General features: G+C 49.0%; 1 protein-coding gene and 2 non-coding genes across 3 annotated transcripts in view; 1 reads left to right on the forward strand and 2 right to left on the reverse strand.

Moving 5' to 3' along the window:
* Window positions 1–570: 570 nt before the first annotated feature.
* The window catches only part of LOC144163223 (uncharacterized), a gene marked incomplete at its 5' end in the record, with an annotated part of 44,123 nt that continues 16,992 nt past the window's right edge, over window positions 571–27,701 (forward strand). The window contains 2 exons of the mRNA XM_077694082.1: window positions 571–736; window positions 24,028–24,114. Coding sequence (XP_077550208.1) covers window positions 571–736; window positions 24,028–24,114 — 253 coding nt within the window. The remainder of the gene's footprint in view (window positions 737–24,027; window positions 24,115–27,701) is intronic.
* Window positions 10,808–10,880, reverse strand: Trnar-ccu (transfer RNA arginine (anticodon CCU)). The gene has a single exon. It is a non-coding gene; the product is annotated as a tRNA-Arg (tRNA).
* Window positions 11,768–11,838, reverse strand: Trnag-gcc (transfer RNA glycine (anticodon GCC)). Its single transcript has one exon. It is a non-coding gene; the product is annotated as a tRNA-Gly (tRNA).

Below are 27,701 nucleotides of genomic sequence, written 5' to 3' on the forward strand. Positions count from 1 at the left end.
TTGTGTTTTTACATTCAAGAAACCGACTATGAAGCGAGTCGTCTGAGACAGTGCAACTTTAAAAATGGGCTCGGCATTTTTGGTGCCGCGTATAGGCACGCTCGATGCAAACAGTAACGCCCACACACGGCAGTCACGACGCTCAAAAATAGCATTCTCTTTCGAAGGTCGCTACTGCAATAGTCTCCTCACTTTAGCAACTCGAGCTCCGTCTAGAAAAATCGGATCAACAAACCACGTTGTTTCACATGTAGCGGCGGTGGATAGACAATACAAACAATCGGCCGAGCGTCGAGAGGAAAGGCTGCTGACACATTGCGTTTCCTACTTTGTTTCGGAACAAGCCCGCATCAAATGAAAAAGTTAAACAAAGAAATGGTGAAAGGGGAGTTTGCTATCCAAACACGCCAGCGGCAGACGCTGAAGAGAAACCGCGAGAGGAGGAGGAGGAGGAAGAGGAGGGAAACAGACAGCTGTGAGCGCCGCTTCTGCTTACAAGCGCAGCCGGAGCGGCTCGAACCACGAGGACTGAACCGCCACATGTATAACGTGGCCGCGTACGGAATTTGAACCGCGCTCACGAACGCAACGGGCGCCGAATCTTCCTTGTCAACTCGGCTGAGCCGTCTCGACTTGGGTGTCGGAGGTGGTGCGGCCTGTCGGCGAAGTGGAGGTGGCATCAATCGCCGAGGCGGCCGGCGACATGGAGCCGCCGTTGCGTCGCTGCGACAAGGCGGTGAGTCACTTGAGTCCCGCGTCGTCGCCGCCTCCAAGGCCGCGCCTGACAGCCGCTTAGTCGCAGCGGTGGTAATGCCGCTACGCGACAATGCGGGAGCCAATTATAATACACCCGACGTTCCATGACGCGCGTGTGTACGTGATGATTGCCGCCTCAGCTGGAGTCAGTTGGTGGCGTAGAAACAAACGTGCGTTAGACCACGGCGTTGATGAACTCTTCGGAGCGTAGCGCAGGGCACGGCGGGGGACTGGAAAAGGATGGAGAAAGTTCCCGTCCTTGCGGCATACCTGGCTGAACAACCTGCTTCTTTCATTTTCTCGCAGAAAGCGATCTCGGGAGAGATCTACTATTACTATTTTGCACCGCGTGGTGTTTTGAGGTTGAATAGCACGTAGCTGAACACTCTTTTTCTCCAAGAAAAGCGATTTGAGGAGGGACCTACTATTACTCTTTCGCTCTGCATAGTATTCCGATGGTAAAGAGTGCAACAGCTAATTAATGCCCTGTTGTTTTGCTGACAACAGTCTCGGGTTCACTACGTAGCTTCGAAAGTACCTTTTCCGGCTGATGAAATGTACAAAAGCCATGCTTACCCTAAGCGCACACAAGCAGAAACTTCATTAAGTTCGCAGTCCAGGTGGCTGCGGATAAAAACAACGGCAGTTCTTGCACATATCTGGACGAAATGACGGCGCCATGAACGAAAGCTTGATTGATTGGAAACAGCAGTTGTTCCCGGAACAGTTCAACAGAACGATTATTCAGCGACCGGGTGCGTGCTAGCGTTTTTCCAGAGTCGGAACGTTGACGAACTTTCCTTGTCATATTTTCCAGCGCTGTATACTTAGACGTGAGTCCGTGTGGGCTCTACGCAAACAAGGCAAAGTACGCACCCTCGGCCTTGGTTATGTATGCAGTTCGCGTGCATAAGTTTCCCGCCAAAGGTGGGAACGTCAGAACACATCTGCAAGGTTTGCGTATGTTTAAGCAAACGCAGCGCCTGTCTTCTTTGTGGAACGCAAGCTGTCGTCTCCGCTTCTTCTGAGAACCGGAACAAACGACTTGCTGCGCATGCCATGGCACCATACTGTAAGAGAGGGTCAAGCATGAGTATCATCATCATTGTCGTCGTCGTCATCGTCGTCGTCGTAATCATCCTAATCAAGAGCAACAACAGCATATTCGGGTGCACTGCAGGACGAAGGCCTCTCCCATTGACCTCTACAAGCTTCCGTCTTGCGCTGTCCGAGTCTATTCTTTGACTCCGAGTTTCCTTATTTCGCCCCTACGTCGACTTCATGGCCTTCCCTCCTTATAGCATGAGTATACGCCAGTAGAAAGTTGTGTCAGTGACTCAATCATGTCCTCCCAGTATATGATAAGCACATTGGTCAGCACTGGGTAGAGCGGACTCGATCTGGGGTCAAGGCTGTAAAGAACGTTATAGTGCACGTGAATGATCGGTTAAGAGGTTATAATTGACTGTTCACGCTGTTTGTTAAAATTATACGGTGTTTTTTCTTCATCTGCTAAAGCCATTAACATACTTCGGGGGCGTGTGCAGTTCCACCCCCTACCCCCCTTTTCCTTCTTCGCAATATAACATACTTGGGGGCATGTACAGTTCGCAATATTTTTGAGCTCATGATACGGTGTATATATAATACTCCGAGCTTTCATGTGTGTTTCTCCCTTTTTGGTTCGTAATCTATGGCTGCTTGATCCCACTACGCTCTACAGAGCGAGTTATTCTACTCTGAGAACAGGTAGTTTTTCGTCTTCTTGTGGTAGATGAAGGGTATCCTTGAGATGTTCCTAGGATGTTACTAAGACGTTATTAGGATGTTACTATGTTGTTACCAGGATGTCCTAGAGATGTTACTAGGATGCCACCTAGGATGTTACTAAGAACGAAAGCGAAATACCCTAGCCAGACCTGAGTACCGACGTACCAGACTTACTTCCATAAAGACTTTCCTTCAGCATTTGTTGTGAGACAGTTTGCAAATATCATTGCTCTTGTACAACATTTTCTCGAGGTCGTTGCTGAGGGTGCGGAAGATTAGAAAGGCAGAATGCATGGTCAGCAGGTGCAATAGAATTGTTTGACAAAAATTGTTCCCCGAGTTCGAAACAAGATGTTTTGACCGTTTTTCTCAGAAATAATTAAAAGAAGTCGGGTCTATTTGAACTGCGCGTCACATTGGCTTCTATATGAGTTTACCTCGACCCCTCGCGCGCGTATACATGAGCTCCATTCAAAGCGTCGAGGCGAGGGGACCGGGGGGATTCCCGGAAAAGGACAGGAAAATTAGGCCATTCCTGGAATAGCGCTTTATACCTGAAGGTATACATCGAAGCATGTATATCTTGAATATGGGTAAATAAAATGCGTCCCCAAACCTTCTCTCGAATATTTCATCCCACTCAGTACTAGAAATGTTTTTTTTTTTTTTTTTGGAATTCGGTAAGCGCAAAATGTATGCTCCATTAGTGTGTTCGATATACGTCCGATAGGGGTTCGATGCTCAAACGAGGCAGGCTTTTTTTTTTTTTTCGAAATGACAGCCAAATTCACAAACCGAAACTAAGTCAGAAAAAACTGCAATTACAAGAAAAACTCGGCAACTTACCACTAAAAACCAGGTGGCAAGAAAATAGTTTAGATAATGACCAGCAAACGCGTACGCATATCGTAGTTCGAATCCAAAATGAGCCGAGATCCTGCTGTTTCACGGATCGAAATGAGCCAAACCCATTTGCCGAATGGGAGTTTGCTTTTGGCTTGGCTGTTTGGACTGTTTTTCAGACGTTTTCTTTTTCTTTTTTACCTTTCGGAGCTAGCTTATCATAACTTCAGACGGCAATAAGGAGATCGGGGAAAACTCTGTCACCAGACGTCGACGACAAAGTGAATGTAAAAAGAAGTGAACGAACTTAAACTGACAGATGTGAAACAATCCTTTCATCTCGTCTCCCTCGTCCCTACGGAGTAACTCTGGTTACACTTATCTTTTAAACCCATATTTACCATTTTAGGACTTAACTAAATAGCCGCCGCTTACAAACCCTGGCAAATCCCCCCCACCCCTACCTCCTCTGTGAGTACGAACCACCTCATTAAGGTGAAGAAGAAGATAGGAGCAGCCTTCTTGTGAAGCGTTTCGGAAATTCATGGCAAGGCAATGAAGAGCTTGCTTACTTTGTGTCTTCAGGCGTGTCCAAGAAAATTATCCCGCGGAAGATTTCCAAAAGAGCTGCTAATGGTGCCAAGAGGACTTATCTTCTCTTCATGTATACTTCTATACTGTTCTTGAAGCCCTGGCGCATACGTTTAATGCCTTTTCCGCCAAAAAATCCATCGCACCATTCTTGAAGTTCAATTTAAATAAAGTTTTCGTAAAAAAAATGCCGCATCATGTCGAGTGTTTCAATGCAATACGACCCGCATCCATGCCAATATTGCTTAAATTAGCCGCATAGTTTTCATTACTTGTGGCCGTAAACTTTCCCTAGCTGGCATGTAAAGCATATCATATAACACCTTCGACAGCGTTGCATTTAGGTCCGGTAACAAATTTCCGATTTTTTTCTCAAATTCGCTTTAGGTGGATTTGGCTCATTTCGAAAAAAAAAAAGAAATCGCCTCAAATAATGTTCCACTTAGGTTCAATTAAACATGAGGGCTTCCTATCACACCCAAGAGCGAAGCGATCGCTGCGCCTTTCATGCAGATAATGAGGATTATGTCAACGGTATCCTTTGCGCGGATGACCGATGGCGAGATACCAGGAAGGGGTGGTTTCACTTTCACTATTTGGGTCGACGGGCACTCGACGCCACGTATCATCAATGGACTCAAGGGTCGATAATTCCGAAGTCGCGCCTGCACTCTTAACCTGGTTCCCTGTAAGTTGCAGTTAAAAGGGTTATCCACGTATTTTTACGTTGACCCGAACGAAAATTTACTGTAACGAGACATCTATGTGGATCTTATGCCAATATTCAGTTTGACGCAAATTCTTCCAGCACCAACACTCGGGCACATTTTTGTTGAATGTAAAGTTACCCCAGGATTGCGACCATTCCTATCCCCTCCGACCCTGGGAGACACTGCTGTCTAGCCCCTACCTGCCGGACCATCTCATCTTCGTAGAGAGGGCAGCCGCGGTAGATGCGGCACAGGGATCCCCGGGATTAGTGCACCACTTCCACATGATCTTCTGAGCAATGCTCCTAATAAAAGTTCTCTCTCTCTCTCTCTCTCTCTCTCTCTCTCTCTCTCTCTCTCTCTCTCTCTCTCTCTCTCTCTCTCTCTCTCTCTCTCTCTCTCTCTCTCTCTGTGTTTTTCTTATGTTTGTCGTTGTTATGTGTAACTCAATAGGGAGGGGAGGGAGCTCTGTCGGAGTATTAGTTACCATTCCACTTACGTTCCAGTAAAGATTTCTGTAAAGTGTGCTTGAATATTTTTGTTCGTGTCTTGTTCCACATAAATCGTGCGCTACAGTTGAGCATACAGTTTTTCGTGCATCAAGTGGACGATTACACCGCATACAAATTTGGCGTTTCTCAGCCGATGATGCAAGCCCACGAAGACGGAGCGAGCTCCTACATGTGACACTTGTGAGACTTTCTTCTTCTTTTGCTTCCTTTACACCCCCCCCCCCCCCAACATACTTAAGCTGTTCCTCTCAACAGGCCTAATGCGGCTACCACAATCATCCATCTTAATTAGCCTTATCGAAAGGTGGATTAACAAGGTCAGCGCCCACTGATAAAGATCATGCTGTTCCTCCCGTCAGCCGCCCCCGGCCAGCAATTAGTCGCCCCTTTTAAGGGTATATAATTGACGTTGCATTATTTATATGCATACACCCGTGCCTGCTGCAAGCGTAACTGGCAGAGAATAGAAATCTGCGAACTCTGACCGAATCCGAACTTACTAGCGATGACACTCAAAACGCTTAAATGTTTTGTTTTTAGGTCAAGCGCATTTTATGCGTAAATGTATTGATGTTGCTAAACTTTAAGACATTTGACTAGTCTTCTGGTACAAGCGTTTCTCTGAGTCTCTGTCCTCGTGTGGTACAACACTACCTGTATACTGTGACGCATAGGGTTGCTATGCACTCCTCAGCCCTGATGAATATTTATGTTCCTTATAACCACAGTCCCCCCCCCCCCCCCACTTGCAATAAATTTTATGCACTTAATTACCTCCGCACTGATTTCGCAACTACGTAGGTAGACCGCTAACACACATGTTTGGGGATATTCATGGCACACAAAACGACCGGAACCGAGCAAACGGGCTCGGAGTACCAACGCTGTGGCATAATAATGGCCGCGTATCTGGTTGCTCCGCTGCTAATGTCGTCGAAAGACGATGGCCCTCTGCCGCCCCTGCAAAGTAGCACGCTTTCCTACCTCCTCTCTCACTCATATAGTGGTTAATATAATGCCGATTTCCTTAATCTCCTTCAACTTTCCCGCGCGGGCATCGCGAACACGCCATCTGGTGGAAGAGAGCGCAACTTGCCTCACTTTTTTTAACGAGTTGTTTTTGTGTGTGCGTGCGTGTGTACCACTTACTAAGGGGAGTTTGTTCCGTCGGTTGTGCATTAACATCTTGCCGCAAGCAAGCCTGCAATTTATTTCGCATGGCATAAAGTGAACATATATTACCTACGCCAGTGGTTTTAGTGGTTTGGAGCAGTTTTGCCTATAATTCTTGTTGAATTATTAGAAATTTTGTTTGAATGGCTGAATCGAGTGACAGACAGACAGACAGACAGACAGACAGACAGACGGACGGACAGACAGACAGACAGACAGACAGACAGACAGACAGACAGACAGACAGACAGACAGACAGACAGACAGACAGACAGACAGACAAAAATTTTCCCATTTGAGGTAGCCCTCAAGGCCTGTTGCAACACGGCCGACACGGGTGAACGGAGAAAGCGGAAGAAACTCAAGCCTGTTTGCAACGGCTCGACCACTGGAGCCAAAAGAGGACCATGCCAATGTTGGGCAACGAAAGTGGCCTTCCTTTCACCCTTGCAAAGCCTGTATCGATCGGCAATGCTCCAGTTTCGACGTACAATCTCACACATAATGTATTAATGCTAGTATACACTAATTAGCTTGGCAACCTGCAGCATTCCAGTTTTATAACTGTGGAAGGCTCTACGAATGCGCTGTGCCAAAAAATGATGCATGGAGTGGTGATGGGAGAATTGTGGGGACACTCATCTCTTTCGTTTTTGGCCTCTCTTCTTTCCATCCCCGTCCTCCCTGACTGCCAACGCCTTGATCGAGGTTTTCTCAACCCGAGATGAAGTTATCGGCTGCATCTTTGCCCTCATATCTTTAAAGCAACACACGCGCACTTACCAGGTATGGTTTACATGTTCCGAATATGTGCCAGCATATCGGGTAATAGGGCCTCGGTGATACGAAGTGAAAGAGACCTGTCAACGCGTAATGATGAATTATTACGCTCAATTAATTTGACAGGAATCTCTGACACGACGTCCTTGCAGAAACTTTCGCCTCTTGGAAGGGGCCCAGGCACTGTCGGTCGCTCGTTTTTGTGTCTATGCAATGGGCATACTTGTGCAAGTGCTTTTCTGTGCAGAAATTGCTAAAAGCGTATCTCAGAGCGTTTTAAGTGAACAAATCCGGGTGAATGAAATCAATCGCCTTCCTCCGTGAACACAGTGTTCACCATTATTACACCCTAAAGCCTACCTCCCTCTGAAATGCGCACACAGCACAGCCGCTTCTTGAATTACCCGCCTTATTTGGTGCATTGGAGAACCGGTTCGAGGCTAGATTGCCTACGAACGTGAACCTCAGCAAACTCGGCGCAAACGTTTTGCCGGTGAAACTTTCGTTTCCTGCGTTTGTTTCAGCAGCAAAAAGTGCCTTTCAGAAGTCCCTTCCTCGTCGTTTGTTGCGTAAGGCCGTTACAACGCTTCTCGATCAAGGACCCCGATCAAGGACTGTGATCAAACTTCTCCGATCAAGGACTTCGACATGGCGCATGTCGCCACGGTGCGCCACGCTCGCGATGTCAACGCGTGCCTTTATTTGATGCCCAGCTCCTGCCCCAAGATGTCTTCCTCTCTGCACCATTTAGTTTTCACTGTTTTTAAAGACTATAGTCTTTCTAGGGCTCTTCAAACGCGAAAATGCTGATCCGTCGGCCGGTCGGTCGGACCGTCCATCCGTCCGTCCGTCTGTCCATCTGTCCGTCCGTCCGTCCGTCCGTCCGTCCGTCCGTCCGTCTGTCTGTCTGTCTGTCTGTCTGTCTGTCCTACCATATTTTAATACGCACTGCAAGCGGTAACCGAATTTTTTTTCCGAAGTAAAGGGCATTCGGCAGGGCGAAATTAAATCTCAAAGCTTCCTCTTCGCATAACCCGCCGCGGTGGCTCAGTGGCTGAGGCGTTGCGCTGCTGAGCACGAGGTCGCGGGTTCGATTCCCGGCCGCTGTGGCCGGGAATCGAACCCGGGAAAAGCAAAAACGCCCGTGTGTACGAGATTTCGTCGCACGTTGAAGATCCCCAGGTGGTCAAAATTAACCCGGAGTCCTCCACTACGGCGCGCCTCATCGCCTGCGTTGTGTCGGCGCGTTAGACGTACCCTACAATCAATCAATCAATTCCTCTTCGTATACAAGAAAAAGTTTTAACTCAGACAAAAAAATTTAGTGCCCTTTCACTCTGTGAAGTAGGTTGACCAGCGAGGCTGCTGTGCCACGCCTCAGCGTGAGCTTGGACTGGGTCGTAGTCCGAAGGGTGTACGAAGCAAAACACGTTTGTTTGTAATTTTCGATCGAACATAGTTCCTGGTTAATTACCGAATAAACTTTTGGCGAACTAGAGTTTTGTTCCGGTGGACAAACATGGGGTTGTCCGTTTCCCTCCCGTAGAATCCCATACGTATTGACAGCGGACGAGAATTCCAGAATATTTACAATTTCACTGTGGACCATGTAATTTTGAAAACTATATAAAACCCGGCATTGTGTTAGAGTCGTCTTAGCGACGAATTGTCATAATTTGTTTCGGTATAGTTTCAATAAAACAAGCGTTATAGCCACTTTCTGCAATAGTATTCCCTCCGAAAAATTGACGTGATTCACTGTGGAACTCTCGATGTGGGAAAGCCATCTTACAAAGGTCAAGCTTACAACGATCTCCTTAAAGTCTGCTTCACCTCCTAACACAAATGAATTGCTGGGAAGACATTTTAGGGCGCAGCCCTTTGGCGCCCGTCTCTGGACTCAGCCGCGTCGGCGTCGTCGTGACCGAGCCAATGATGGAAAGACCGACGAGTGAAGAGAACGCAGAGGAGGAGAATGCCGCGAAATCAGGAGAGAGAGAGAGAGAGAGAGAGAGAGAGAGAGAGAGAGAGAGAGAGAGAGAGAGAGAGAGAGAGAGAGAGAGAGAGAGAGAGAGAGAGAGAGAGAGAGAGCGGTTTGCCGTGGCGGCGCGAGCCAGCGCTCTCCGAAAGTTTGTGGGGGGGGAAGGGACGGGGCAGTTTGCTGTGCCCGCACGAGGCGCTCGACGCTTGGCGAAAACTTTCGCGTGGCAATGATGTGCGTTCGCTTAATGCTAAGTTCAGACTACCGACGTAACTGCCGTATCGTGCGCTATGGACTTAAAAAACAACGGCGTTTCACGCAGTTGGGTTGGCTCAGACGTCAAATGACGTCATTATTTAAAGATATTACGACAGTTGCGACAACAGTCTGAACCCGGCCTAAGTTGCAGTTGGCGGTCCCTTCCTGAGACGCACTTCGCACCGCCGCCGCAGAGGCTCACCGTCGAGAGAACCCACGAGTAAGTGCTGCCCCAGCGCACTGCAGTCATCAGGAGTGAGTGCTCAACTGAGAGTGACGCAACCGGTCGTGCGCATCTGCAGCGGCTATTGTGGAACGCGCAAATGCGCTCTCAGCCAGTTCTTGCTGAGAAATGAACGACGACGCAACTGGTCGAACTGCGTCGTCTGCCACTGCTGCTAAACGACCTGCCCGTACAGCTGCGCCCAAAAATCGCATTAGGGAGTATCGTAATCGCCAGCCAATTTTTAAAGGAAATATAAGCCATCCTGTATTAAAATATGAATGCCGTAGGACATTTTAATTTAAGATCATTTTTTCCATGCACCGGGGGTGTGGCGTGCGGTTTTACGATCCCGGGGATTTGAGTGGTCTCTGCAACGTGGCGCTACGCTCGCTAGCGATTCTTGTCTACATCGCTCTGTTACCGGAGACGATCTGCTGGATCCTAGCCATAGACAGCTTTGCTGTAATAAACACAAGCAAAACCAAATCTGGGCATGAAATCTGGGAAAGGGTATGATGCCAATGAAGTTCAATGTTCATTGTTCATAGGTGTTATCAATATTCTGCGGAAAGGGTATCACCATGGTGTACACCGCAGGTCCCTCTATGGCGCCGTCCACGCATCAAACGGTGTGTCTGCATTAACAGTAATTTCAATGAGATCGGCCACCCACGTGACCAGCACGGGTTTACGGTACCGTAACGCGACATCCCGGCTCCCCGCATCGAAACCTGACACTATCGAAAATAAGACCCATTCAATTCGCTTTCCCTTTACGATTAGCGAACATCAACGTCCTTACCATGTCCATGTCGAAGAACTGAGCCTTGATTGATTGACTGATTGTGGGGTTTAACGCGCGGACGCAACGCAGGCTATGAGGCGCGCTGTAGTGGGGGCTCCGGATTAATTTTGACTACCTGGGGATCTTTAACGTGCGCCGAAATCTCGTACACGGGCGTTGTTGCCTTTCGCCTCCATCAGAAAAGCGGCCGCTGTGGCCGGGAAACGAACCCGAAGAACTGAGTCTTTTAATGCGAACTGGGATGTGTCCTTGAATGCGAACGGGAAAAAAAATATTCCAACTACGAAAAACACCATTAAGTCCGGATTTTGAAGCACTCGAACCGCGTCTTACTTAGATTTTTTTTTAAGCAAAGGGAAAACGACAAAGCGCATTTGAGGCTAAAAATACGTAAAAAAGAACTACCCTCGGCGGGACTCGAACCCGCAATCCCCGGTTTAGGAGACCGATGCCTTATCCATTGGGCCACGAGGGCGACGGCGCCTCCACTTTAAATAGAGCGGCAAGGTCGCGCGGAAAAAGCAGCTGCTTATCCTCTAACAACGAGTTTTTCGCGCGCGCTTCCCAAGACACCGGGATCCAGCCTTCGTCTTCACACACTAGGGCTACCGTCTAACGCTTGCTTGGAGGAGGGGTTTATCAAGAATTTCGATTTCGGAGGGAGGTCGAAATCCTTTTGAGGGGATGTTGGGGGCGGTGGAGGTGAGGGGGGGGGGGGTATAAAACCCTGGGCAGGGTGCTCGTAATTGTGGAAGCATTTTGTGGGTGTGTAGAAATCCTTCCCGGGGGGGAAGGGGGGGGGGGGGGGGCTAGGGAGTGTTGGGGAGGGTGTAGAAATCCCTGGTCTGGATCTCTTAAATGCGCATTGACGCAATGCCGCAAACCCCGCGACCACTACGCATTCGCCCGTGATTCAGACGATTCTGAAGTAAACCGTGAGAACTTCCCCGTTTGCCAGCGTCCAATCACAGTATCCTCACCCGTAATGAACAATCCCGGGGTGTCCGTGGGGTTCTTACAACGGTCGATATTTTTAGAACACTCGACATTGTTCGCAAGTGGATCGTTGTAAGACGTAAAAAGAGCAAACAAAAAGGTCGGGGAACACATGTCCTTGTATCGCCGCGTGTGATCCTCACCTATTTCTGCGTTGTTGAATTACCTGCGCAATTCTGTTTTCGAACATGGAACATTAGCATATGGCCCACGGTTTCCCGTGGCCAGATGTTAATTTTCAGAGTGCGGTTTTTTTATCGTAGGGAAATGAGGCTTGCGGCCAGGGTAAAGTCGATATCAGCAAACTTAGAAACGATAAGAAAAAAAGAGAAGCCAGGTAAGAAAAAAAAAAAAAAAAAAAAAACTTGCGTCGGCCGGGAATCGAACCCGGGCCACCCGCGTGGCAGGCGAGTATTCTACCACTGAACCACCGACGCTTTTTTTTTTTTTTTCTTTATTGCCTGCTTGGCGACAACACAACACGCACTGTTCAGTACACAAATTACTAGCTCCAGCCACCAATCGGCTGAAGGGAGTGGCTTAAAACATCTTAAATTGCGCTAGAACATCCAGAATGGGTAACCACTCAGGCTCTTCCGGCATCACTCGATAAACTTCTCTTATATAAGCAACGCTTTCAATGAAGTACTCTCGCACTGTGCGAGCATCCTCTTCGGCATTTTGAACCGCCATGCGAGTTTTCCACATAGAATGCAGACTAAGTGCCATGAACATATCATAGGGCACGCCTCCATCGTTGTTTACGGGCAAAAAGCGAATGCCATAAGGCGTTAATGGTAAGTCTTTTTTCAGGGTTCGTTGGAGGATGTCCCAGTGAAACACCGCATCCCAACAGTCCAGAAAAATGTGCTCAATTGTTTCCAGCTTTTGGCATAGTCTACAGTTAAGTGTCCATGGGTGTACATATAGTCCTTTTTCCTGCAGCCAGGGTTTTACTGGAAGCGTGCCGCTATGAAGTTTAAAGAAGAAAGATTTAACAGATGAACGTACTGGCATTCGTTTCACTCTTTTTAGAACATCTTTTCCTGAACCCACTGCATATAACTGACGATAAACCGGAACAGGCAGACACACATCAATCATATCTTTGTACAAACGTTTTCGCGGTACACTACTCAAATACTCCAAGGAAAACCTAACCCTTAAAATCCTAAAAGCATCCACAACTTCCCGCAAGAACCCACGCACACGTACACATCGCATTTCAGAAGTTGAAACTACATAGTCTGGAATGACATCACGTAGTCGGGCTTGTACCACAGTACGTAGAAAGCAATCTCTCTGATCTCTCAGAAACATAAACCTAGAAACTATTTGTCGGATAAACAAATGTGCCAGTCCCAATCCACCACTTTTCACCGAGCGAAACAAATTAGTTCGACTCATGCGCTCCCAACTTGAGCCCCACAAAAACACCGCAAACACTCTGTGCAGCTTTTGTATGTTCCTTCTTGACATACAAATCGCCTGTAGGACGTACCATACCTTGGCAACAGCAAACACATTACATACTGATGCGCGGGCAAACATTGACAGATCCCTTCCCCCCCATTGTGTTAATTTCTCTCTAACTCTATCAGTTTCTCCGTCCCAGTACTCTCTAGCATCCTGGTAGTTTTCAAGGGGGATGCCCAGATACCTGGCCGGAGTTGTCGTCCAAGGCATGTTCTCGAAGAACACTGGCTTACTTTGCCAGTCACCATGCCAAAATCCTATGCACTTGTTCCAGTTAACTGCACTGGCAGACAACTCGCAAAATCGCTTTAGATCGTTCACCACCTCCCTCACACTTTTCCTATCACTACAAAAAACAGCGATGTCATCGGCATATGACAAAATTTTAACTTCACTGCACTGCAAACGGAATCCGTGTATATTTTCATTTTGAAGAATCTTTAAACAAAAGGGTTCAAGATAAATTGCAAACAACAAGGGACTCAAGGGGCACCCCTGCTTCACCGACGACAGTATATCAAAACTTCGTCCCACTTTTTTGTTTACAATAACACGAGCTGAGCACTGAGTGTACGACATCTTTACACCTTCGAGGATGACGGATCCTACGTTAACGTGTTCTAACACTGAGAAAAGAATGTTATGCGCAACACGGTCAAAGGCCTTCTGCAAATCAATTTGGATCATCGCCACGTGGCCCCCTAGAGCGTCGCAACACTCTAATACACTTCTAGCGACATGAATATTGGTAAAAATAGATCGTCCCTGAATTCCACATGTTTGATGGGTTCCAACAATTGTTTTTATTATTCCTTGCAATCTTCTAGCCAAAACCTTCATGGAAATTTTGTAATCAACATTCGTTAAGCTGATTGGCCGATACGACTCTACCGCCAACAGCTTTTCAGGATCATCAGTTTTAGGAATTAACACAATATGACTATTCCGAAACGAAGGCGGTGTTCTCTTGGATTCATACGCTTCCGTTATGACCCTGTACAAAATTAATGCTATATCTTCTTTGAAGAACTTGTAAAACTCGGTTCCCAATCCATCCGGCCCCGGTGACTTCCCTATGGATAATTCGTCGATGGCGTTATTTATCTCCTGCAAACTGATCGGCGCCTCCATGCTTGCTCTGTCATCATCACTTAACTTTGGCATTGACGGCAAGAAAGTTAGCTCGTAATCTTTACTGCCTTGCTTTTCAGTTCCCAGCAGTTCCTTATAATGTTCAAAAAACGCGCGCTCCACGACTTCAGGGTCCCTAGAAACCACATTATTGTATCGAATAGCTTTAATCTCATTCTTTAGCGCATAACCCTTTTCGTCACTCAGGGAACGTTTGCTGGGGCGGCGTTCCACACAGAAGCCCAAGCGTAGCGTCCCCCCGGACAGGAGGGAGCCAGCGTCGACGCCGGCGAAGACGCCGACGTAGTCGCGCGAGTGGTGTGCGCCGGTGGGCGAGTGAGCCAGCGTCGGTCATCCTTGTGTCTGAGACTCCAGGCCCGTAATTCAGTAGTGTATTCTGCGCTGCTTTTGAATCCACGCCCCGTACTCGTGGTGCTGTCTGTAGTGTATGGGTGGGCAGGACAACGTAAGGATATTGTCGAGGTCGGAACAGGTGCCATAAATTGGTATGGGGCACATGACAGCTTCTATGTCATTTCGACGGTGCATTTGGCTGACTACAGCGGTTCACTCCTCTTCCTGGCATTAATGAAAGCACCATCCTGTCCACACGCTCATTAATGTGAATGGCAACGAATCTCCTTTCAGCACTTAAGGTGGCAACAATCAACGTCAGGGGCCTGTCGTCAAAAAGGAGACAGTACCAGCTTAACCGCCTTTTTCTGGAAGACGATATCGACATAATCGCCGTTCAAGAGACGAAAATTGAAAGTCAGGAGCAAAGGGGGCCACGCCGAACACGCGCACCTTGCATGGGCTCCAGCTTCTTCGACCGTTCTTGGCTTTCCAAGGGCACGTCAAACGCTTAAATAGTTATCAGCGGCTTCCCACCAGCACGCCGGTCACGTTGATACCACCCACGTCGACCTCGGTCCACATATTCGGCCAAAATCACCAGCGGAAGAACTGACCCCGCCGGCGGCCACCGCTAGGCCTACTGCCGCCCAGCTGGCTGCCGCCGCCGCCGCCGCGCCGGTTCTACCGGCGCAGAACCAACACCCAGCTGCCACCATGCATCCGGCGCAGATCAACACCGCCCCCTCCGCCGCCGCGCCGGTTCTCCCGGCGCAGAATCAACACCCAGCTGCCACCATTCACCCGGCGCAGATCAGCACCGCCACAGCCGCCGCCGCGCCGGTTCTCCCGGCGCAGATCAACACCGCACCTGCCGCCACGCACACGGCTACGGAAACCGCGATGGAGTTCGACACTCTCAGCGGACGCACAATCCCGCCACCAGGCCCCTGGAAGCAGATTCTACGAGAGCGCCGAAACCTCAAACAACAAGCAGCGCCGCCCACATCCCCGTTTCCTGTGCCATGCACCCAACAAACCACTCCAAGAAGCACACCGACGCCACGACTACCTGATAAAGACTATAAAGTGATCTACCGACCACGCACAGGACTTCGTGTAGCTGCCTATAATGGCCGACAAATGACCCAAAGCATAAAACAGGCAAGTAAAATCCCGGAGCACGTGTTCAACGCTTATGTAACGATACAACCGCAAGCGTTGCAAAATCTAATTGTCGCGAGCACGCCCGACGAAAACTGCGCCATGGCACTTTCTGAAGTTAATACACTACAGCTTGGTGCAGCAGCCTACGAAGTGCTACCCTACCTAAAGCCACCTCCTGGTACGGTTCGTGGAGTGATTCATGGATTGGACCAGGGCACCACGACGGAACAGTTACCCTACATTCTCGCGTCCAATGGACCCCGTATACTGCATGCGCGAATGTTGGGCACCTCCACCTCTGCCGTCGTAACTTTTGAAGGACCACATGTACCTTTCTACATCAAGGCCTACGGTCTCTTCACGCGGTGCCGCCCGTATCGACAAACTGTGCAGTGCTGTTCTCTGTGTGGTGAACTTGGACACAGACAGGACGTTTGTCCTAACCCTGATGCGCCTGTATGCGCCCAGTGCCACGCCAGAAACCCCACACCTGGTCATGAGTGTACACCTACTTGCCAACTCTGCGGCCTAGATCACCCCACGGCCAGCAAGGACTGCCGCAGAAAACTCCGCCCTCCGCCTCCACCTGTCCGGGTCCGGGAACGAGCATCCGCCAAGCAGCAGACCTTCCATAACCCGCCGGATCGTCAAACCCAGTCGATGCCTCATCCACAGAACGTTCATCGCCCAGCCCAAACCCAGGTGAGCTGGTCAGCTGTCGTCACCTCACAGCCCACTGCTCTTGACCAATTCCCCTCCCTGCCCACACACCCCAACCAACCCCCTACCTCCGTTACCGACACCCGCATCCACACCCTCGAAGAAGAAAACGCGCGCCTACGCCAACAGCTGGAAGCTACGGAAAAGCGCACTGCCACCTTAGAACAGCGCATTCACGAGCTGCTAACTAAAATAGAACTCTTGACTTTACAACGTCAAGAAGTCACAGCAGCACCCTCTGCACCGCAAGTACCCATACCCACAATCGCTGCCAACATGCAAGGCCCCTCCCTTCCCTCTTCGGATGTAGGCCGCATAGAAACACTTATACGTGAAATGGGCAACCAGTTCAACAGCCGCTTTGCTGCCCTAGAAGAACGCCTAGTCGCCATCGAAGAAACGGAACGCCAAGCCCATAAAAAGCCCAAACAACACACCGCTCCCCAAGACCCCAACAACGCAACCCCTAACCTCCCATCCCACGATGACACCTTCTAATCCACCTATGCACGACTCAACGCCTCCGTCCTCGCTACTTGTATGGCAATGGAACTGTCGATCGTACCGAAGCAAGCAAGCCTCACTCCTTCCACTTACACAGCAAAATTCACCTGACATCATTGCCCTACAAGAAACTGACACCGACCACATTGCATTACGAGGATACACAGCATACACCACAGACCCCAAATCCAGAACGGCCATCCTAGTCCAAGCCTCCCAAACGGCGCAGGCACATACCCTTCCCACCACAATAGACTACACATTCATCGAACTGCTGCCCCGCCGGAAGTCCCATACCAGCCTTTACGTTCTAAATATATACAGCTCACCCACCTCATCCCTCTCTGGAATTGACCGACTACTAAAACACGTACGCCAACGCACCAAAGGACATAAACTCGTTGTCCTCGGAGACTTCAATGCTCCGCACACAGCTTGGGGTTATTTGAGAAATAACCGGAAAGGAACTCGGCTTCAAGAAGCCGCTCAACAAAATAATCTCTGTCTCTGCAATACCTACGGCACCCCCACCCGCATCGGCAACAGTGTTTCAAGAGACACCTCCCCTGACCTCACGTTCACCTTTAACATCAACGATGCCATGTGGTCCTGCCTGGACGAAACCTTAGGCAGCGATCACTACATCATCCAACTTCAAATCCCACACCGCAAAAACAATCAGCAGCGAATCGGCACGGCCAGACTGACAGATTGGAAAAAATTTCGTGAAAACTCCCCCACCGATCCCATCGACGATATAGAAGAATGGACCGCACAGCTCCTCACAGAAGCCTCGAAACATACCAAAGAGTTAGCGCTAACTGAAGATAACCCAGCCATTGATGCCCACCTGTTACACCTCTGGGAAGCCCGAAACGGACTCCTTAAACGATGGAGAAAACGCAAGACAAACCGTAAGCTCCGGATTCGCATCGCCAAACTCACGGTCGAAGCAGAAACTTACGCTCGTAATTTAAGCCAACAAAACTGGTCGGAGTTTTGCAATAAACTTCAAGGAACCCTGGGAACCCGTCGTACCTGGCATCTTCTCCGCTCCCTCATGGGAACAAAAGAATCCAAATCGACGACGGCGCATCAACTACGTAGACTGATACACAACCATCCGGGCACTGAGCAAGACCTCATACAAGAACTAGAGAAACCCCTCAAAGCAACATCGGCAAACCAAACGCAAGTTATCCCACCATACACCGGTACCCCCAATCTAGACTTAGATGAACCTTTTTCAATAGCCGAAATGGAAGCCGCAGTGCGTAACCTCACAAGAAACACCACCCCAGGAAAAGACAAAATTCCGAACAAACTACTTCGCAACCTCGACCCAATAGCCCTAGAAAGCCTACTACAGTACATCAACAACCAATGGACATCTGGCTCCCTACCACCACAATGGAAACACGCAGAAATAACCCTCATACCCAAGCCGGGAAAACCTCTGAATACAAAAAATTTGCGGCCCATCTCATTAACCTCATGTGTTGGAAAACTCCTAGAACACATGGTCCACAACCGACTTTCACCCCACATAGAGGACAACGGTTACTTACCGAATACGATGTATGGATTCCGCTCACACCTCTCACCCCAAGATGTTCTACTTCAACTGAAAGAAGATATATACCCGCCGCGGTGGCTCAGTGGCTAAGGCGTTGCGCTGCTGAGCACGAGGTCGCGGGTTCGTTTCCCGGCCGCGGCGGCCGCTTTTCTGATGGAGGCGAAAAGCAAAAACGCCCGTGTGTACGAGATTTCGGCGCACGTTAAAGATCCCCAGGTGGTCTAAATTAATCCGGAGCCCTCCACTACGGCGCGCCTCATCGCCTGCGTTGCGTCGGCGCGTTAAACCCCACAATCAATCAATCAATCAATGAAAGAAGATATCATTGACAAACTTACCAATCACCACAAATTCTCGATCCTCGCTCTAGACATCAAAGGAGCATTTGACAACATCACTCATCAAGCAATCCTACAAGGTCTCGCCTCTACTAACTGCGGCCAACGTCTCTACGACTACGTTGCCTCATTCTTAACCAATCGCACTGCAACGGTGGGAATCGGGCACCTCCGTTCCGACGTTTTCAAAACTATGCCTAAAGGAACCCCCCAAGGCTCAGTGATATCTCCATTACTGTTCAACATCGGTATGAAAGATCTACCTCCTCTGTTGACAACTATCCCCAACCTGCGACACGCCCTATACGCCGACGATCTGACACTCTGGACTCCTACGGGCTCCATAGGTGACCAACAAGACGCCCTCCAAAGTGCCATCCAAGTAGTACAACAATACCTGCAAGCCCGGGGGTTGGAATGTGCCCCAGAAAAATCCGCCTTACTTACACTGTGTAAACGAACACCTAAACAGCGCGCCAACTCTATACCGGATCCTGAACTCAGCATCAATAATCAACCCGTTCTTAACGTCCCCCACCTCCGAATTTTGGGACTCACTATTCCCAAAGACGGGTCGGGTGCCCAAACAATTTTGCCACTCCAACGTACTCTCTCACAATTAATGCATCTTATCCATCGAGTTTCTCACCGAAGATTTGGCCTCCAAGAATCAGATACTCTGCGCATAATCCAAGCCATCCTTATCAGCCGGATTGCATACAGTGCTCCTTACCTAGCCCTGAAACCCTCCGAACAAAACAAACTGAACACCGCGATACGGCAAGCCTACAAAACCGCACTAGGATTGCCCCCTAAAACGGCAACAAGCAAGTTACTACAACTGGGCGTCCACAATACGTGGGAAGAAATCCAAGAAGCGCACCGAATTTCTCAATTCACACGCCTCCAACTCACCACCACGGGAAGAGCGACCCTCCGCCGGCTAGGGTATTCGACCCCACAACAACCAGACGAGAAGACACGCATCCCCGGACCAATTCGACAACACATCAGAGTGGCTCCAATCCCACGTAATATGCATCCGACCTATAACAAGGCACGACGAGCAGCAAGAGCACGAGCAATCCATGTGCAGTATGACCACCTCCCCTTCAGTCGCTATGCAGACGCCTCTCCATACCCCCACAAATCTGCGCACGCTGCCAGTGTGACCGACGCCAACGGAAAAGAGTTAACCGCAGTCACGACCATTACAAAATCTATAGAAACAGCCGAAGAAGTTGCTATCGCCCTAGCTGCCACCACTTGCGAAAACTACACAGTAATACTGACAGACTCCCAAGCTGCATGCCGCAATTTCTTGATCGGACGAATATCCTTACCAGCATTGGCTATACTAAAACAAATTAAGCAACTTCCTGAACTACAGATTGTCTGGACACCTGGCCACGAAGCCCTCAAAGGAAATGAGTCGGCACACGCCGCCGCCCGCGCGCATACACACCGGGCCGTTTCCCGAGAGGGTGACAAACTTCAAGATGGCGACATCCTCAAGCCCACGCCCCTGAGAAAATATGCCGATATACTCGCCCACTACCGGCGCGGGCGCCAACAATACCCAGCACCCCACCCACACCTATCTAGAACCGAAGGTACAATACTCCGGCGACTACAAACAAACTCTTACCCCCACAATACCCTACTCCATGCAATGTACCCCACCCTCTACCCCGCATCTTGCAAATACTGCCCCCATCCTGGCACCCTATACCATCTGGTATGGGGGTGTCAACAAACCCCGTCCCTTACTCCCAATCTCCAACCTACTTACGAGCAGTGGGTGGCACAACTGACCAGCTCCGACCTCTCCTCCCAGCGTAGCCTGGTAGAGAGGGCCCGGGTGGCCAGTGCAGGCCAGGGTATCCCGGACTAGAGGAAACCCCCCACCAGGCGGGTGCCCAGACAGCAGCACCTAAGGCTCGCATAAATAAAGTTTATTCCTCCTCCTCCTCCTCAGGAGCAAACGGACCGGATGGTGCAAACTTTCAGAGCACGATATAACGTTTGCGTGTCCCACTCGGTAGGCGCGTCGGCTGGATGTGCGATTTTTCTGCGTAATTCTGTGGGAATTTTTGAAGAAAGTGTCAGTGTTTGCGAACGCGGTCGCTTTATTGTGTGCGATTTTTTGTACTCGGAAATGGCATGGAGAGTGATTTGTGTATATGCGCCAAATAAGGAAGTGGATCGCCGCCTTTTTTTGAAAGTTTGAAAGTGTATTTAAACTGCGATAGGCACGTAATATTTCTTGGCGATTTCAACTGCGTCTGTTCGAGCGCTGATAGAGCAAAAAAACCGCCGACACATGATTTGAGTGCGATGGTTTTAAATAGCCTAGTGCATGAGTTTGGCCTGGAGGACGTCGCGTGTGTTCTGTCGAACATGAATGCACCACAGTACACACATTTTCAACGTGAAAGTCACGCAAGATTGGACAGAGTTTACGTATCACTGGGTCTTGTGCCTCTGTGCGAGGCCTACAACGTGAAACCGCTGTCCTTCAGCGACCACAGCATGGTGACGTTTACAATAGGTCAGAAGCAAAGGAAAACTCGCTTTAGCTGGGATACCTGGAAATTAAATGTAAAATTACTGAATGATGAACCATTCACAACTGGTGTAAAGAAAAGATTAGAGGAGGCAATCGGAACAGAAAGTGGGTCACTTATCACCGTCTGGGAACAGCTAAAAAGTGACGTTAAGATAAGTGCAATAGAAAGATCGTCCGTCATACGCCATAAAGAAAAGGAGGAGGAAACACAACTACAAAGCCAATTGCACTTCTTGCTAGGCATTGAGGCTCAACAGCCTGGAACTTTTACAAAAGAAATAAGAGAAGTTAAAAATAAGTTGGAGGTCATTGACATCGAGAAGTACAGGGGTGCCATAGTGCGCGCACGCGCAGAGCGACTCTGGTTGGGCGAAACGCCAACCTGAACCACCGACGCCGATGGACGCTACTGCGGTTTCTAGCCGCCTGGATTGCGTCACAGAAACTTCAGTGCCTTTTTGTTGTCCCAGTTCATCCTTTCGCAGAAAACTGCGCTAACCAACTGGCGAATCAAAATTCACAACGGACGACGGAAACTAAAACGGCAGGTAAAAAAATGCGTTCGTCGTAAATCAAACCCACCCGCGTCGACCGACAGTGAGTAACGGCGTATTCTCGCACAGGAAATGTTCGGTTATGCCAACACACAAGCTGAAGTTAACAAATTTTCATATAAAATGATAAATTTTTGCGGTTTTACGCGCTTTTGTGGAGGGCTAGATATAGTTTGACATCTTGTGATCTCGAACTTGTGTCGAAATCTCGGCACAGGGGCATTTTCGTAGTCTCAAGTGCCCAAAAGTACCCAATGAAGTTATAACCAGTTCAAGTTACGTTTGCTCATTTAACCGAAGCAGTCAAAATATCTCCCTTATGGCAAATCCCTCAGCATTTCAGATACTTCGACACTACGAGAGCCACAGTATCTGGGCAAAACATTACTTAGACGTTTTCCTTGCGTTGATAACTAGCTGAACCTGAATGCCATTTGACAGATACTTTTGTAGCGTGATTTAAAAGCCTGTGAAAATTCCGCATTCCGAACGTTTCAAGTTTGGCAATTCTCTGCATTTAAATTAGGCTGTAACCTTTTACGCCCCAAATTAATCCAATTTTTACAGTAAACCACAACGATGTTCCTTAAGTTCTGCAAAATTTGCGATTGTCCCATTAGGTTTTGATGTGAAAAACGGCAATTTTTCTTTTTCTTTTTCAATGCAAAGACGCCGCTTGCTGAGCTTAGAACGTAATAGTTGTAGGCTCGCGTGGAATAATGAAATCGAGTACAATATCCCGTGAGCTCTCACAAAATACTGATTGTTTGATGATTATCAATTATCGACTACACGTGTGTTTACGCGTGAAAGCGCTCGCAACTTGCTAAATTCTGCTTGGCCATCGTCAAGTATGTCGCCATGACAGCCGGCTTCATTAAAGCGGCCAAACAAAAATATGAAGGAACGTACTGGTATTTGGTAGCTCACTCAATTCAATTCCAGCCGCGAAAGACGGTTTTTTAAGAAGAAAACGAAAGAAAAGTTGAAAAGCTTTCAAATTTCGCGCTACACGGCATCAGTAATAACGCATTAGAGGCTATAGCACTAAAACGTGCTCACCAGTGGGCTAATTCTGCACATTAAAATTTAACTGGTATGATCAAACTGACCTTGAGGCTCCTCTGCAACCACCCAGTCACGTTCCTAGGCGCACAAGCAAGATTCTATGACGTCATAGATTCGCACAGGCAAGCTTCTATAACGTCATAGATTCGCACAAGCAAGATTCTATGACGTCATAGATTCGCACAAACGAGATTCCATGAAATCGTAGATTCGCACAAGCAAGATTATATGACGTCATAGATTCGCACAAGCGAGATTCTATGACGTCATAGAAACCTCGCCACAAAGTGGCTGGGGAGTAGCCATTACTTCACCTTTAATACCTAGATAACTTGTTTTAACCTTTCGATAAAATGGTGTCATTGTTATTGAGACAAAGCAGTTTTAATGCACCAAACTTATTTTGTCTTGATGACCCCTTTAAAATGGCTGAGACCACTTTGGCGAAAGGGAAAAAGCACTCTTTTTGAACGCCCCGTTTTCCTAAAGGAATGCGCGTAAATAGGCAGAAAAATATTAAAAGCCGATAACGTGGTTCTTACGTTCCTCCCATTAAGGTGATAAATTAACCCGCCGCGGTGGCTCTGTGGCTACGGCATTGTACTGCTGAGCACGAGGACGCGGGTTCGATTCCCGGCCGCGGCGGCCGCTTTTTTGATGGAGGCGAAAAGCAAAAGATGCTCGTGTGTACGCGATTTCGGCGCACGTTAACCATCCCCAGGCGGTCGAAATTAATCCGGAGCCCTCCACTACGGCGCGCGCCTCATCACCTGTGTTGCGTCGGCGCGTTAAACCCTACAATCAATCAAGATGATAAATTAATTAGAAGTGTTTAACGCCTCTGTTGAGTGTCCATGTACAGCCATGGATAAACGAAACGCGATCACGAAAATATGAATCAGAACACACACACACACAGCGTAATTTCTTTCCATGCAAGTTAATTAAATTGGCGCGTGGCTTAATTACAGCAGCAACGTTGGGAAATGTGGCTTTTCAAATACTATACCAATAGCGCGCCATTATTATACCTCCACGAACCGTATTTTTCAATTTTGCGTGTCTTGGTTCACATTTTGGAGTCCGTATTTCACTTGACCTTGACTATACGTGCAAGTCCGTGCGCTTTACGTGCGCCTAATCTCGACGGCGACATTCGTTTGAAACAGGCGGAGGACTCCGAAGACGGACCAACGAGCGATGCGCCCGCAGTGCCCACAGAGGAAGGGGAAGCGTTCACCCGGTTCCCGAGAATGGTGAGTCACCCCCTCAAGAACACGCTGAACCTTCCCCTCCCTTATCCTTCACGTGCGCCCGACGTTTTTTTTCTGCAAGAATTAAGCAATTGCAAGTTTGCTCTTCGGGTGTAGCACTTCGTGTCCCTTTTGCCGCAGTTATTAGTTTAGCGCGATTCTGGAAGGATAAAAATATAAAGCACCGCTCACTCGGAAACTTGGTCACAATAATAAAGGAAGATAGTGGAAACTGTATATTAGCCCCATGTATAATTTTCAGATATTAATAAATTGATTGATTGATAGATTGATAAGCAGAAAAGGAAAATTACGGCCGTCCCAACAATACGGTTAATTCTAGTAATCTTGCCGCATTACATATCTTTTGTGCGCTTAATCCTAATTTAGTGAATACGAAGAATATTACCAAGTCGAGCCTCTCATAGTATTTGCTAGTTTTTACTGAGAGAGAGAGAGAGAGAGAGAGAGAGAGAGAGAGAGAGAGAGAGAGAGAGAGAGAGAGAGAGAGAGAGAGAGAGAGAGAGAGAGAGAGAGAGAGAGAGAGAGAGAGAGAGAGAGAGTACAAAGAGTCGGCAGGCTTTCAGGATTTTCCACCGCAAACTGTGCCTACAGACTGACCCTGAGGCTATCAGCGAGCCTGAGGCAAGAGCGGGTGGGTACAATACAGTTTTAGCACTCCGTATGTTCCGTGTTGTACATGCGTACCGTGTTGACCTGGACCCGTCTGGGCACTTGTGCATTCCTCGCGGTAGGGTGGATTAGATATGCGGGCCGGCCCTCGCCCTTCCTGCGCGCGCAGGCGCAGTCGGGTCCCGGTAACACGGAACAGACGGAGTGTACGGAGTACCAAAACTCTCTAATAGAGGGTTTTAGCAGCCCGGCCGTTCCGTCGTGTACGTTGCTACCGGGTTGTCCGGGACCCGTCTGGGCACTTGGGCGTTCGTCGCGGTAGGGGGATTAGTTCCGCGGGCCTGCCTTCGCCATGTCCGTGCCTCCTCGCCCTTCCGCTCGCGCCGGCACAGACGGGTCCCGGTCAACCCGGTAACAACGTAACCAACGGAACGGACGTACTGCTAAACCTCTCTAATGACAGTAGACAGCTGCAAACCGGCAGCAAGGAAACCCATATTCCATAATCCATTCCCTCAACTATTCCATCCGTGCTGCTGTTTTTTTTTTTCTTTTTCTTTTGTGATGCGATGCGAACCATCCCTTGCAGTATAGAAAAACAGTGTCCTTGCTTCTGCAGTAAATCGGTGCACTCGTCTCCCGTCTATTGGCTGTGATGTGCTGCGGGTTGCGGGTGATCCCGCTGACCCGCTCATCCCTCTCCCACTACTGCTGTTCGTGTCCAATGACCTCTGTCAGTGGCCACCAGGTTCCGTGTTCTTGCCAATCCCTTCGAAGAAAGAATCAACCCTGATTTTGCACTTAGCTTTCTACGCACTGTTGTTGATGATCGCAATGGCGATGCTGCTGCTGGTGATGATGATGATTTCAATGTTAAAGGGACCCTGCAACACTGTTGCAACTTTTTTCGGCATCTTAAATGCTTGCAGAACGTAGTCAACCAACACATCAAGTACTTAGATTAGAGGGTCGTTAAGTACCTCAGCCAAAAATTACAGCTATATGCCCATCAGATAACTTATAAACTTCCTGGAAAGATTTTTGTCTCTTTCCCGGTACCCGCCGCGGTGGCTCAGTGGCTAAGGCGTTATACTGCTGAGCACGAGGTCGCGGGTTCGATTCCCGGCCGCGGCGGCCGCTTTCCTGATGGAAGCGAAAAGCAAAAACGCTCGCGTGTACGAGATTTCGGCGCACGTTAGAGATCCCCAGGTGATCAAAATTAATTCGCAGCCCTCCACTACGGCGCGCCTCATCGCCTGCGTTGCGTCGGCGCGTTAAACCCCACAATCAACCTCTTTCCCGGTCTTGGCGTTACAGAGATGTAGCGGCTGTTGGCCGGCTTTCCTTCAGTTGCAGCAATGAACGCATTCGATAGACACTTTAAAAAGAAAGCCACAAAATCAATGCGGAAACGGGAGGACTATCTCCTGCGACGAGTTAATCACGCAGAGCCGCTCCGTGCTGGCGATAACTATAGCTTCCGCAGTGTTTCCAGACGCGAAGGAAAGAGTGAAAGCGTTTATCGCAACTGTTGCAGAGTCCCTTCAACGACCGCAAGCGCGTAATGATCCAGTCCTATGCAACCAACAAAAGAAATTCGCTCCATAATTGACATCTTCCGGTGATGTCGAGGGCAGACTGCCGGTACGAGGAAATCAGACATGCGCTTCCGTCGTGTCTATTTCCGCCGTACTTTGCTTTTATTGTTCGCGCAGTAACCGTTATCGAGCAAAGGGTGGGCGGGGCCTGACGAGCTGGTTTAGAACGGCCGGCCGTGACGCCTGAAAACCGTACACCAATCTCTCCATTGTGTTTACGTCTGACTGGGCACGCGAGATTTGAAATTACCATGAACAAACTGAAGCGTGCAAGATACGGTTGGGCGCCCTATCCTCTGTCGCTCCTTATCCCTTGAAAGGCCGCCCTGGAGAGTCCATGCCTGATCTATAAATAGACGCGAATCTAATTAAGAAAGTGGAAAGGCTTCGAAGATCCTGCGCGTTGATTAACCGCCTATTGATATTGGTTGCCTCATCAGGCCCCCAAACCTTCCGTAAGCGCCCCCCACGTTATAAGTATCATGCCACGTGAACTGTAGCCCCATGATCAGGGTTCATGGAATAAAAATGACCACTATCGTCCAAGAGGTGCAAAGTATTTGCAAAGGAACACCTTTCATTTCTAGATGCGCCGTAGTTCGAAGAGAGGAAGGGAGACGAGTAGGGATGGATCACTTAATTAGAATGCGAAGTGCTAAGGACGTGGCGAACATAAATAGAAGGCGCAGCGCACAACGCTATGTTGTGCATCACCCGCCGCGGTGGCTCAGTGGCTATGGAGTGGTGCTGCTGAGCCCAAGGTCGCGGGTTGGATTCCCGACCGCGGCGCCCGCTTTTCTGATGGAGCCCAAAAGCAAAAACGCCCTTGTGTTCTAGATTTCGGTGCACGTTAAAGATCCCCAGGTGGTCCGAATTAATCCGGAGCCCTCCTCTACGGCGCGCCTCATCGGCTGCGTTGCGTCGGCGCGTTAAACCCTACAATCAATCAATCATCATCCTCTACGGCGCGCCCCATAACGTGTGTAGTTTCGGCGCGTTAAACCCCACAGTCAATTCATGTTGTGCGTCTTTTCTTCCGTCCGTCTCATTATTAGCTCTTTGCATTCTGATCATATCAAATCAACGAGCCCCTGTCATTACGGGTTAACGAACACCGTACGAAGTACGTGACGCAATCCTTTTCTGACTCTCCCGTGCCACCAATATGCCGAGGATTTTAAGAGCATACTGACAGCAGCAGCGTGGCCGGAGAACAGGGACGCCAGACAACAGGCCCGGGCGCTTTTTCCAACCGGGACGACGCAGACGCGGACGCTAACACCCCCCCGCCCGCCGTCCCCGTCTCTTGTTCCAAACGGAAACAGGTCGCGCGAGCGTCGGCGGCGGCGCAGTCACGCT

This window comes from Haemaphysalis longicornis, unplaced genomic scaffold (genome assembly GCF_048455015.1).
Source record: "Haemaphysalis longicornis isolate Haplotype H1 unplaced genomic scaffold, Haemaphysalis longicornis Haplotype H1 scaffold_12, whole genome shotgun sequence".
Lineage (NCBI taxonomy): Eukaryota > Metazoa > Arthropoda > Arachnida > Ixodida > Ixodidae > Haemaphysalis > Haemaphysalis longicornis.